Here is a 13,856-nt window from a genome sequence, read left to right as displayed (position 1 = left end):
ACCTAACTTTGATGTAATGGAAGTACTCGTGGCATTGCCTTTATTGGTGGAGAACATATCTTTTCACAGAGGAAATCCTTATATTGTGATTCATATTTTTAAAAAAGAATTATATTTTCTCATGCTCTGAATCATGTTCCATGTAAGAGATCTACTTTTGGACTTATAATAAAGCATTGATGAATATGAGATAAGAATAATAAAGATAACTGGTACCAGGACTTTATTAGCATTTCACTGGATACAAAGAAACTTTTTTTACATTAAGAACAATAATCTTATCCAAAAAATTCACATTTGCTAAACAGAACAGTGGTAGGTATGTATTTTCTTTACACCACATTAAATTATCAATGACCAGATCCTAAAAAGAGAAGGCACAGATCTGTCTCCCTCTGGTGAATTTCAGGTGTCTAATGAAGGAAATGTCACCAGCTTTGCAAACTTCCATCCTTTAGAAATTAAGCAAATCAAATAAGAATATGTGTAAGCAGGGACCAAGAGATGGAAACGTTGTAATAAGGAATTTGGATTTTATTGTCACTTATAGGAATTTCAAGAAAGGAGGTAGGTACCAAAAATGTTCCAAAACTCTATCCACATTCAGACCACATCAAGGATTCACTGTTGGATACAACAGTCTTTGAAAACTCTATTTTAGGAATTCCAACATAATTCTATTCTCTGCAAACTGTTCTAGAAACTGGCCCTAGATATCTTTGTTCTTACCCTGGGGTGTCTTGAGTTTTCAATTCCTCTAAAAAAAAATGCTGGTTGTTATAATCTGCTTTGCCAAATCTCCCTGTCAGGTACTGGTTCATTGTCAGGGTCCATGTTCTATCCCTTGAGCAACCAAGTTTCCTGAGAAAGTTCTGACAAAGTTGTGCCTATATTCCAGACTCTTTTTACCTTTCTTTTTTCAGCAATCAAGAGAGTTTTTTTTTTCTGTATCAATGTTCTATAATTCCATAGATGATCAGTTCTAAACTGATAAAAATAATTTGTGGTAGGGTGTAAAGAGGGGAGTAATGGATTAGACTGTTACCTCTGTGAGTGAAAAAGAAATTGAATTTTAAGTTGAGTTGGAAAGTACTACCACTTTCTAGGGGCATTTTTAACATGGAGTGTGTTTGGGGGTATCCCAGTTACTGGGGAATGTCATTTATGGGATTAATGGGGGAGACTCTGGAATGATAAAGGAAAATTTTCAATGTGGTGGCATTAATCTTATAGAGGCACTTGCTTGATTATACCATCTATATTTGAGTTGGTCCTTTGTAAAGCATTCATGGAACTTGGGATTGACCAACACTTTCCTTCACGAGGGGTATTAGGACTATAGATTTCCATGAGATATCTTAGTATAGGGGTTTAGAAGGAGGTAGGAGCTCACCATCCATTATATATATAGCTCATCTGAAAAAGAGAAAGGCAAGACAGATAGGGCTGCCAGATTAAAGAAAAATACAGGACACATCCAATTAAATTTGAACTTAAGATAAACAATGAGTAAGTTTTTAGTATGTCTCATGAAATGTTTTGAAAATTCTTATACTAAAAATATTATTTATCTGAAATTAGAATTTTACTGGGTGTCCTGTGTTTTAACTGACAAGCCTAAATATGGAAAAGAAATAATTGAAGATGGAGAAAGAAGAGGTCATAAGAGGATTGATTAATATTCCACACCCAGATCCTAGGCTCAAGGAAGATGACAAAGTTTTTGCTTTGAGCATGACAACTCATGCAGATCCTTGAATTAGTCACGCGTTTTCTATTGCTAGACTACACGTAGGCAGAAAGCAAAAGTGTAAAAGGATGTTGCATGCCTGTGTTTTGAGAAGGGAACCATGTTGGAACCATCCAATGTTGATGGGTCTTTAGCAACTCTCACAGAGCCTAGGGAGTTCATCTTAACTGAGAAGATCCAATCTTTAAAAAGCAATGGTTTTGAAGAAAGGATTTTTTATGGAAAACTTATGCTTACATGCAGAATGGTTCCGTGTTTGGAGGAACAGCTTTTGAAGTGCACTGGTTCTGTTGCTGATGGAAACAAATGTGAATCTAATTTTCTGCATGATAATTAAGTTAATAAATGATTGACATTGGACACTTTTGAGAAGCTTCAGGTGCTCCACAAGCTTAACTATTTGCTTGAGGGAACTCAGGTAATTTCTAAAGCACATTCCTCATGTGATTTTTTTTTTTTTAAAGGCCATTTTAAACAAAAACATTATTTCTCTTGAAATTTTAATCCCAGATTACAACAAAAAATGGCAATGATTTAAGGCTGGTCATAATGTGCCCTTTTTCTTTAGGATAAGTTTGATTTTTGATAAGATACAATATATTAACACACAAACCACATACAAGCACATATTTTTGACTCATACAAATATACATTTAGAACTAATACCTATGAAATAGTATCACAAATGAAATAAAAACTGCACAATTTTCAACAGATTCAATCAATACATTTTACAAATTCTACGGAACATTTTATTGATGTCATTGGGAAAACAAACAATTTAGAGCATTATTTAAAACTGTATGTAACACAGGAGCCACCAAGAAGTTATGGCAAATATAGCATTTACACCATTGTGTCACTGAAATCTAGTTGAAAAGACTAAAGTGCTGTAAAATAAAAATACCTTTAAAAACCTTGCTTAGCATATCCTGAAGGACACTGTGCATTGTTTTCTGTTAGCAACTCAAAACTCGAGCACTCTCTCTATGGAACTCTCATTTGGATGAGTGGCCAAAAGTTAGGAGATTGTGTCACTGGATCTGTAAAACTCTAGAACTGGAGACTCATGAGAACATGCATTTCCTGAGACTTCCAACTTTCCAGTCCTGAACAGGTAACTCTGGCTAAAACATGTCAGGACCTCAAAGAACTTAAAACAGCTTTTAGTAAAGATGAGTGTCTGCTTGTAATTTATATTCAAGTCTATCTTCAGTTCTCCAGCCTTGAAGTGTATTGACAAAGTATTTAGACTATTACTGCTAGGCATTTCTTGTTTATGAAGGTCTTATTTTTCACTGATTTTCTAGAGATTTTTTCCCCTCTTAAATATTTGAATTATGTTTGTGCCCATTAATGTAAGAAATGTTGATTTTAAGAATTAAAATGGCAATAGAATCAAGTTGAGTGATTGGAGAGTGCAGTTTTAACTTGAATAATGTGTGTGTGTGTGTGTGTGACATGTGCATCCTGTGTGTGTTTGCATGTGTGTATACATACAGGTGCATACATGCCAAACACTTCATGCTCTAGTACATTCACTGTTAGGTGGCGCTCCATGAAAAGTGAGTTTTCCCAGTATGGCTGAAAGTGAATATTGAGGTCATATAGCATATCCTAAGGCTTTTCAAAGATGCCTCCTCATTCTCTGCACTCATATGATTGTGTAGTAATAAGGGAGACATGAATGATAATGGCAGGAGTGTTCATTATTTTGGTCCTTCAAAATTATAGACAGGAAAGCAAACCAAATAAATGATATTTCTTGCATATTTTCCCTCATCCCACCCACGCCTTTGATTTCCTGCAGCAGATTGACTAAAAGTTGGATTTTGTTTCTGTTTTTTTGCCTTGCAGGACTTGTGGCATAAAGTCTTAAGAAAAAAAAAAAAAAAAAAAAGAAGAAAGAAACCGATCCAAAACAAAAAAGTGCACCAAGATGTATCTCCTACTATCTTGGGGCCTATTTGTAGCCCTTGTGCTCCTAGCTCTCTGGAAAGACAATGCCCTGCTAAGACAAAGGAGCATAGGCTGAGGGTAAGCTCTGATTGCATAATACTAGTCCTCACCCTCACTGTTTATTTAAGGCCCACAATCTGTTCCCTAAGTGTGCTCCAGGGCAGGGCCAATGGACAGAAGACAGCCAAAGATGCCTTCTCTCCATTCTCCTTTCCAAGGACTCCCTCCCGGTGATCTCCCTCTAGCTGGAGGACCCCTGGTTCACTTCTATCTGTTCCCTCCTTTAGAAATTAAGGCAAGTCCATTTATTCTTGGTGCCTGCTACATAGGGACTATAAGTCCACATGGAAATCATAACATTGACTTGAAAATACCTTCTGTCAAACAAGGTTTCTGTGTGCATATCATTAATAGCAATAAAAAGCTTTCTCCAGTTAAAAAACTGCACAATTAGTCTAAAGCTTCAGTATGTTTGTTTTTTCCCAGCACCTAAATGACAAATGTGACAAAGCTAATTCTAAGCAAACATTATAAGAAAGCATCTAAGTGCAAGAAAATACAACATAGTTACCTCTATATTTTATTCATTCTTCATTAATATGTTGAAAGATTTGTTTTCTGTCATATTTATAAGTCAAATCCTTGTGTCATTGCAAGTGTGCTTGGCTAAAGATCCTCCTGAGGGATGAATAATGAATCATCAGAGAGAAAATCTGCTCACAAAGCAAATTTACAGGATGAAAATTTCAATAATCCATAGTCTTTTAAAAAGGATTTATATTCAATTGCACATGAATAACAGGTAAAAGAGATAAAAAGATAATAAACCACAAGAGGAGGAAAGGTGGACAGAAAACCATATTTGTAAAATAATTAAGTCCCAAGCTAGAATATTTTACAAAAATATTTGAATATGATTGGCTACTCTACTTTCAAAGGTCTTACTTCTGCTCTTTTCATCCCTTGTTAAGGGCTTCAGTCTAAAATTAAATTATTTAATATTAACAATGTTTTCACTTGAAAAGAACTGTGTGTCTGGCCAGCTCTGTGTGTGTCTGTGCACATCTGTATCTGTCTGCTGGTGGGAGTGGGTGGATGTTGGCATACTGTGTGTAGCGAGACATAAGACACACAACTGTAATGTGGAACTGTTGTGTGTATATGCCTGCTATAGGTCTACCAAGCAGACCTATACACGCTGCATAAGCATTCTCTTCGGTATAAACAATTTCTCTTGCTTCCCTGCAACTGCTAATAAATACTATTTTCTGACAATGAATATTTATAATCTTATAACCAGCTCTTGATTCTTCATAATCTTGACATAACCGTGGGATCAACCTCCTGACCTAGATCTAGAAGATTAAATCACATGCCCTATGTTTAAATTAATTAGAAACTGAGGGCATGCTTTTTTTTTTTTCTGTGGCCCTACTTTGTATGGACTGCATTTTCCCAAGAAACTATTGAAATGCAAATATTTCTAAACACAAACATAAAATAATTCATAATCACAAGAATTTCAGCAATTTAGAGATTTGTAGAAGTGCCTCACAATATTCTTGTGAGGCACATAGGTGAAGGCTATTGTGCTCTTTTAAAGTTATCTTAGAGCTGTCAAATATTACAAGGACACCAAAGAGGAATCGAGGCAAAGTCATGTTACCATTTTTATTTTCCTGTAGACCAGGACTATCAAACGTTGGAATACAGAAAGGTTCCATAAAACTTTTGCCTCTGCCATAGTCTTGATTCTGGGGTAGGATAGAACCCAGAAGTGATGGATCACTGTGAATTTTCAGTGCATCTGCCCAGATCATATGTATTTAGAAATCTCATAAAGACATTTCATGGATCTTTGACACATTATGGGTATAGTTTCAAAAACTGCTCTAGTTCTTTCTGCCATCCTTCCTTTTTCCTCAACTTCAAGTAAGAATTTGAGTCAAAGCCTCTCAAAATATGTTCTGCAAAACCTGGGATTTAGAATTACATGTTTGGAGATCCCAATTTCATAGGAAAGCTTGCACAATCTTTGACTTCTGTCTTCTTTTTTTCCTACCTTGTCTTTTTTAATCAAGAGAATTGTTAGGAGAGATTTTGTAAGAGTTCTTTTCAGAGTTTCCTGATTTTAACACATTTGTCATAATTTTTCATTTACTGAGCATTTGCAGGGCAATATTATTTAAGACATTCCTGAATTAAAATGGCATCCATCTCTTTCCCCCTCTCCCATTTTTCACTACAGAGTTGGCACAAATAGTTCTTCCAAAAAAGTTTTTACACTATATTTATAGCTGCCTTAAATAGAAATACTGTGAAACGCTGTTATTTTCATATAACACAAAAATTACTGATTATGTCTTCCAATATTACTGATGCAGGGAAACTGACTTGATGCATATTTTCTATGACCAAAAGTTAGCAATGATTGACCAATTGCAGATGGCTACAGAATATTATATTATACCAAGTCTCACAAAAACAAATTTCAGTACAACAGTGTAATACACATTACGTTGGGCATTCAAGTATTTTGAGTCCCATACAGCATCTGATTAAAAAGAGCGCGCGAGAGAGGGAATGGAAAGGTTCACTTAGAGGAATCATTGTAGGAGCCCTACGCTGAAATCAGAAATGCAATCAAGTAAACACTCATGAGTTAATACGTTACAAAGACTAATTCTGAAAAACAAAACTCACTGGTCTTTTTTTATCTCTAACACTAGAAGCAGATTTTGCTCATCAAATGGGAAATGAAATATTTATAGTAATGCAGAGTACGATAATAGTCACTGAAGAAATGGTTTCCCCTTTTTCCCACCCACTATCAGCCTAATCCCCTCAGAGACCAGTGGAATAGGAAGATTAGAGTGTTTATAGATAATATGTCTAATACAATGAGTCTTCTCTATCTTACTCATGGATGCTCCAATGGTACAATCAAGTGTTGGCTTCTCCTTCATCAAAGACATAGTTGAGCTTTATGACAGTGCTGATGAAATCACCAAGTTCTACAAAATCGGCAGTGACAATATTGATGCCACTCTCTCCTGGCTTCTGTGTGCGGACCCACTGCATCATGGCAGGAAGAGCTCTGAGAAAGGAAAGAAAAAGAGAAGTCACAGAAGGCAGGACACTATTTTTCAAGCTTACAATAGCCAGGCTTTCCTTTAGTTTTCTAACATATTAAAATAAATGCCTCAGTTATAGACCTCTGAAGGGACTCTGCAGGAGAAATATTCACCATAGTGGTCCATATTGGACTTTTCATCTTTGGCAATCCTAGACGTGTGAGAGTTTATAGTGCAGCTTTTCCACTAAGTGAATGACATTCTGGTACTCATATTCCAGTTTGTCATGGTGTGATTGCAAACCCTGCAAAGCTAATGGGGGTGGTGAGGTCAGAACTGAATACATGCACTTAACAAACATTTATTATGAGCTGGCTACTTTCAAGAAATATGCTAGATACTGTAAATAGATACGACAGCAAAAACTCCTGCATCCAAAGAATGCATGATTTGGTGGTGGGCAGGTGCATAAAGAAAAACTTTTAAAATGACACAATCAGGACAAAGAGGGACAAATAATAATAATCATAAATAAATTATATCATTTCATAGGAGGGAATAAGTGCTATAAAAATGGGGACAAAAAAGGATTTGGAGTTTGCAGGTAGAGAGGGGTGGTATAGATTACCACTTAAAATAGGATGGGTTGGGCAGCCCGGGTGGCTCAGAGGTTTAGCACTGCCTTCAGCCCAGGGCCTGATCCTGAAGACCCAGGATCGAGTCCCATACCGGGTTCCCTGCATGGAGCCTGCTTCTCCCTCTGCCTGTGTCTTTGCCTCTTTCTCTCTCTCTCTCTCATGAATAAATAAATTAAAAATTTTAAAATAAATAAATAAATAACATAAAATAGGATGGGTTGATAGGCCTCTTAGATAAGGGGACATTTGTGCAAAAGTTAAAGGAGACAAGGGAGTTAGTTGTGTTAATATCTAGGGAAGTATTTCAGTTAGCACCATGGCCAAGGGGTAGCATGCCTACTTGGAAAATGAAAAGGGAGAGTAGTAAAAGATGAAAATAAGAGGGCAGATCCTGTAGGGCACTGTTGGCCATTTTAAGGGCTTTGAGGGTTATTCTGAGTGATACAAGGAGGCTTTGGAAGATCTTTCAGCAAAGTGTAGTGCCTACTGACTTTCATCATAAAAGATGACTCATTACAGGGGTGCCTGGTGGCTCAGTCAGTTAGGTGTCCAGACTCTTGGTTTCATGACTCAGGTCATGATCTTGGGGTTCTGAGATCGAGCCTGGTATTGGGCTCTGCACTAAGTAGGCAGCCCCTTCTTGAGATTCTGTCTCCCTCTCTCTCTGCCCCTCCCATTGCGCTCTCTCACTCTCTGAGATAAGTAAATAAATCTTAAAAATAAAAAGATGACTCACTACCATGAAAGCATAAAGGAGAGTCACCTAATTTAGAACCTAGTAGTCAGGGAAAACTTCTCAGAAGCCTGCTCCCCAAATGCTGAAGATTAAGAAGATTGGCCCGGCCAAAGTGTGAATAGGGGATGGAGGATGAGGAGTGCATTTCATGCATAGGAAATGCCATTTCTTTACTTATTGACTGTATGATGTGTGCATAGGAGCAGGGCATGGGGACCGACAGACACAGGTGATGTTAATAATGCTGTGCCTTATCCTCTGAAGCACATTGAAGTGACACCTACTATGACTCCAAGTGTCTGGAAGGGAAGTTTACATGGGAAATGGATAAACAAGCAGTCCTGAGAGCAGACAGTGTGACAACAAAGAAAAGTGTGAGGAAATTGATGTTGACTTTGAATTCTTGAGTGAGAGAGAGAGGGAAGGAGAGAGGGGAGAAAGGGAAGAGAGAATGATGTGGTGGGTAGGAATCTCAGAATAGTTACATCATAAGATTTAAGGAAGTCTTCAGTTGGCGAGATAAGAAGGAACCAGATGAAAGAGGGCTTTCAAAATGTAGAACAACTGTCAGCTGCTAACTAGGGAAATCATATACTTAGATTTGTGGTTTGGAGAGAGTGGCTTGCCTTCAGTGTGGGTGAATGAATGAGACAGAACTGGAGTAAGGGCAGGAATAACAATCACGGAGCTGTCAAATAATCCAGACCAGAGATGAGGGAGCTTAAGCTGCACCAGTAGCAATAGATATATTTGAAAGGAACTGAGGCAATAAAGTGATGTTTGGTTAGTGCAGGTCGGATGGACATGAAGAGAGGGAAAGAGGCCATGAATGGATGCCTAGATTGCTAGCAGTATTCTGGTGGGTCATTCACTAATCTTGGAAAGGCAGGAGGGAAGACTTTCAAGTGGACATGCTAAATTTGGAATGAGATGTTGATTTTGAGGTGACTTTGGGACACACGAATTGAGATCTCAGTTGGTAGGTGAGTACAGATCTGATATTCAGGACAGAGCTGTCAAGAGCCATCATCTAGCATAGTTAGAACTGTGGGAGTGGATAAGATTATCTGATTTTATAGAAGAAGAGAAAATGTGAAGCTCAGCAGCATCTAAGGGCTGAGTGGAAAACTCGATTCAAGAAAAGAAAAAAAAGAACTAGGCATAGAAGTAGAAGGTAAGTCAGGAGCATGTAATTTTCATGAAAAATAGCACAAAAAGGAAGCCATGCCTCTTTTGGTTTGTGAAGCCAAAGTGTGGAATGTAATGCATGTGCATTTCTCCAGATTCAGAAAGCATATCTAGTCTAAAAAAGCTCAACCCATCCAGGCAAAACTGGCTTCTCTGACTTGGACTACAGTAATCTGGTGGGTCATATCTTAAAAATTCTTATCCAATGTTTTTCAGCACATATATTTTCCCATTAGACAAAGCCTTTGTCTTTGACTTTCCCAAAGGCAAAAGAGAAGGATCCAACAACTGCTTCTAAAAGAGGATAGCATGGATCTAAATGGCCAGTGCCTTCAGAGAATAGACTGAAGATCTGGAGATCTGGTCTTCACAGTAACCATTTCAGAAGATAATTCTACCTTACAATGAAAAAATCTAGATCCCTCAGCACACACACAAGTGTGTTCAAGTTTATTAGGAAGACAGATGCTGTGGCAATGTGTGTGCCGTCACTCAGTTCAAATTCCCTTACTTTTTCTTCTGGACTTGCTACAGCAGATGATATCTCTCTGTTGTGAATGCAGTATCACCTTGGCATTTTGGAAAAGGGAGACACTGTGGAAAAAAGTATCAGAATGGGGCATTTCCTGGGAAGAAAGGGGGGGCGGTGGGAGGTGGCATGGATAGGAACACCCTGAGGCCAGTGTTGACTCTGTATTGTCCTTAACCGAGTGGCTGGTTCACCAGACACCTTGAGGTACTAGGGTCACTAAGTTTCCAGGGCAACCAGTTCCCATCTTAGAACCATAACCATCATAGAAACACCTCCTCCGATGCCTTTGGCTACTCTAAGATGAAAAATCCTGGGCCTGAATTTAGAGTAACTAATTATCATCCCCATAAGGAGATGTTAGGAGAACATAAGGGTGCTCTGCTCTGGTTCCCTATAAAATAGACTGAGGATCAATGAGACATCCTTTTGGAATAGTTTGTGGGACTCAGGTGAAAACTGGGTTTTACGGGGATCCCTGGGATCGAGTCTCACATCGGGCTCCCTGCATGGACCCTGCTTCTCTCCCTCTGCCTCTGTCTCTGCCTCTCTCTCTCTCTCTCTGTCTCTCATGAATAAATAAATGAAATGTTAAAAAAAAATTGAGTTTTACATTTAACATGCCATTTATCTGAGTCATGGGAATATTTTTATTTTTCTGTCCAGATATACTTTCCTAAATATAGGAAAAAGGATATCATACCTATCATACTGATACCAAAGACAAAGGAAGCAATACTGCCAGGTTGAATTTCAAATACTCAGATGGTCTTAAGTAGAATTATGTTCAACAAATATCCTGGATTAAAACAAGCTGATGCTACTGAAGTTCTAATAATTACTTAGGGTACATTTCTTAACCCATTTTCTTTATTGCCCCCCTACGGAGCCTTTAAAAATATTTTTTTCTACTTTCCTCCTGTTCCATGATATACCACAGATAGACTGTTTCTGCTGATACACTGTTTATATGTCTATGTTTTATACACAGAAAAAGTAAATTTTTTATTCACCCTCCCAGGAACCAAGTTTTGCCACTTTGGGGGCCATATTGATTTGACAATGCAAGGTAATAGCTAATTGCCAAGTTTTTATTACATTTGGTGTTGGATAGACTGAATTGAATTGATAGAGTGAATTACTCTGGTGATAATAAAATATTGCCTCAATGTAACAATTTTCATGGTATAAACTAGTTAAGCTTTAGTTTTTAAAAAAGTATTCATTCATTTATTCATTCATTCAACAAAGATATATTGCACACCTGTGGAGGATGGTGTTCTAACTGTGGCTCCCTAGAGCCACCCTGGAGTTCAAACCTTCTTCATCTCTCTTGGAGAAATGTTGCCATAGCCTTGTCCATGCACTCCTTTTTTGTACTTTTTCTACACTATAGTCAGGCAATCTCTTTTTCATCTGTGTGCTTTATTCCTTTACAAAAACAACCACAAAGACTTCTCTTACCCACAAGATACACCTAGTTCTTTAGCGGTATCGATGAATCTGTCCATACCTCCCTCACACCATCTACCACACATACCCCTCTCCGGCCTCATTTGTTACTACTTCCTACATGCTAATTTGTTCTCCAGCAATACTTAGAGGCTTGTATTTTCCCCTAACCATACCCTGTAGTTTCACGCCCAGTACTTTTTCAGGCCTTCCTTTTCTATGAAATACCATTCCTTCTTGAGCACCTTTCTTGGTCTGACTAATTTTTACTTGCCCTCCAAGATTTGGCTCAGCCATGATCTTGATCCCTCCCATGTAAGGAAAAGAACTGTTTCTTTTCCTTATGCTTTATTATACTTCTTAAGCATAATTCTGTGACTGTGCATTGCAAACAGCACTGAATTGATCCATTTCCATTCCTATTTCTGTCGTGCCTACACATTTTTCCAAGAACAAAAATCATATCACAGTCACCAATATATCCTCTGTGCTTACCAGAATTCCTGAAACCCAAAAGGAAAACAACATATTTGTTGAATTTAAATGTTGAACTAAAAATCTCGGTCTCAGATGTCACAAAGTCTAACAAGCAAAATGGGTGTGACACAACTGTGACAATACAATATGGTAGAATGGTCATGGGCATAGGATTCTGTGGGAGTATGTTGGATGAGATAATTTATGTCACTTTGGAGAAATAAAGGAGGAATTTGTGATATATTTAAGGACTATATCACAAAACATGACATCTTGAACTTGGTCATGACTCATTAGACAAAGAAGGAAGGCATTTGAAGAAAAGGGTATAGTACATACATGAAAGCATAGGGGCGGTCTAGTAGATCCCCAAAATTTACTTATTCTGCATAACTGATATTTTATACCATTTAATCATCACTTTTCCCATTCTTCCTTTCTTCCCAGCTCCTGCCAACCACTATTTTATCCTCTGCTTCTAGGATTTTAACTATTTTCATTTCCATATATAAGTGAGATCATCCATTATTTGTCTTTCTCTGTCTGGCTTATTTCACCTGGCATAACGCCCTCCTCTAGTATTGTATACTAAGATTTGCTAAGAGGGAAGATCCTATGTTAAGTATTCTTTGCTACACACACATGCAAAAGTAATAACAATAATAAAGGGGGCAGAAGCAAACTTTGGGAGGTAATGAATGTGTTTATGGCCTTGATGGTGATGGTTTCATGGGTATATACTTATCCCTAAACCCACTGACTTGTATACATTAATATGCACACATTTTAAAATGTTAATCAGAACTAAATGAAGTGGTTTAGAAAAAAGCATATGGGCATGAAAGATGACATGATTAGGAAAGACAAGTTGACCAGAAAGTAGGGGCCATGGAGGTGTGGGGACAGTAGGGGGACACCTGTATTGCACATCTGCAAGGGAGGAACAGGAAGGTGTTTGGCCAGATTGTTAAGAGCCTCCTTTAAAAGCCTGTGGAGGGCGCCTGGGTGGCTCAGTGGTTGAGTGGCTGCCTTTGGCTCAGGTCTTGATCCCAGGTTCCTGGGATAGAGTGCCCCCCCGCCCCTCCACCCCGTACAGGGCCTGCTTCTCCCTCTGCCTGTGTCTCTGCCTCTCTCTCTCTCTCTGTGTGTGTGTCTCTCATGGATAAATGAATAAAATCTTAATAAAATAAAATAAAATAAAATAAAATAAAATAAAATAAAATAAATAAAATAAAAGCCTGTGGAGTCTGAACCTCACTCTATACGCACTTAAAGGTTTGTTATTCATTTTGTCCAATTAAAGAAGAGTTCTTTGATTCTCCCATGTAAAGAAGAATCTAATATGAATTTCATACAACGTCTGCCATCTAATGACACTGAAACTTGTATTCTTGTCACATATATATAAAGAACACATTGTCTCCCTTTGAAAATTCTCAGATCGAATGTTAGGATCTTGTAACAATCTGAGAACATTGATTCATTCATTCCTTCTTTCTTTCATATTACTTCCACCATACAGTCAAAAAGTTGCTAATGGAAATTTGAATAACATTCACTAATATTATGAAGGAAAATATTTCATAGTGAAGTTATGTATTCTGAAGAGATGACTAAATTCCCTTTGAATCTGTGTATTAATATTTTAGTATTTATTTACGGAATACTCTCTTTTGGTACAGAGGGATGTGACTATACAAACACTGCAAGGTTGTCTTATAAATCCCACCCTTTCCCTTAATCTCTCTTTTTCATTAGATGCTGGATTTATAGTGTAGATTTAGACAGTTTATTCATAAGACCACCCTGACAACCAGGAGAATCACTTAAAAATAAATAAAAATTTAAATAAAATCATAGCATTAGTGTCAAATCTGAAACCAGGATGTTTCTACTCAAGTCTCTGCACCAGTGTTTATTATAAGCAAGTTAGTTAATACTCTAAGCCTTGGTTTTGCCATCTAGAAAATGGGCACAATAACAAGGGTGAAAATAGCATGTGTAAAGGGCTCAGATGAGTGTCCAGCTCTCAGTGGGACTGTACTGAACATCT

The 13,856-nt window shown here is 37.6% G+C and overlaps 1 protein-coding gene across 7 annotated transcripts in view; it reads right to left on the bottom strand.

Annotated features, from left to right (window-relative positions):
- Positions 1-13,856, bottom strand: part of PLCXD3 (phosphatidylinositol specific phospholipase C X domain containing 3) — a 184,884-nt gene that overhangs the window by 18,305 nt on the left and 152,723 nt on the right. For 3 of the 7 annotated variants that reach the window (XR_007410366.1, XR_007410368.1, XR_007410369.1), the window contains 2 exons: positions 6,630-6,806; positions 4,281-4,387 (listed from right to left, as the gene is read on the bottom strand). Coding sequence is in view for 3 of the 7 variants with exons in the window: in XM_025436444.3 (XP_025292229.1) it covers positions 6,653-6,806 (154 nt within the window). In the remaining 4 variants the exon portion in view is untranslated. Of the gene's footprint in view, positions 1-206; positions 6,807-13,856 lie in introns of those variants that run through there. The other 4 variants (XM_025436442.3, XM_025436444.3, XM_049109298.1 and 1 more) reach the window with 4 other exon arrangements.

Source organism: Canis lupus, chromosome 4, assembly GCF_003254725.2.
Source record: "Canis lupus dingo isolate Sandy chromosome 4, ASM325472v2, whole genome shotgun sequence".
In the NCBI taxonomy this organism is placed as follows: Eukaryota; Metazoa; Chordata; class Mammalia; order Carnivora; family Canidae; genus Canis; species Canis lupus.
Note: the sequence above shows the minus strand (reverse complement) of the source record. Positions and strands in the feature narration are given on the sequence as shown.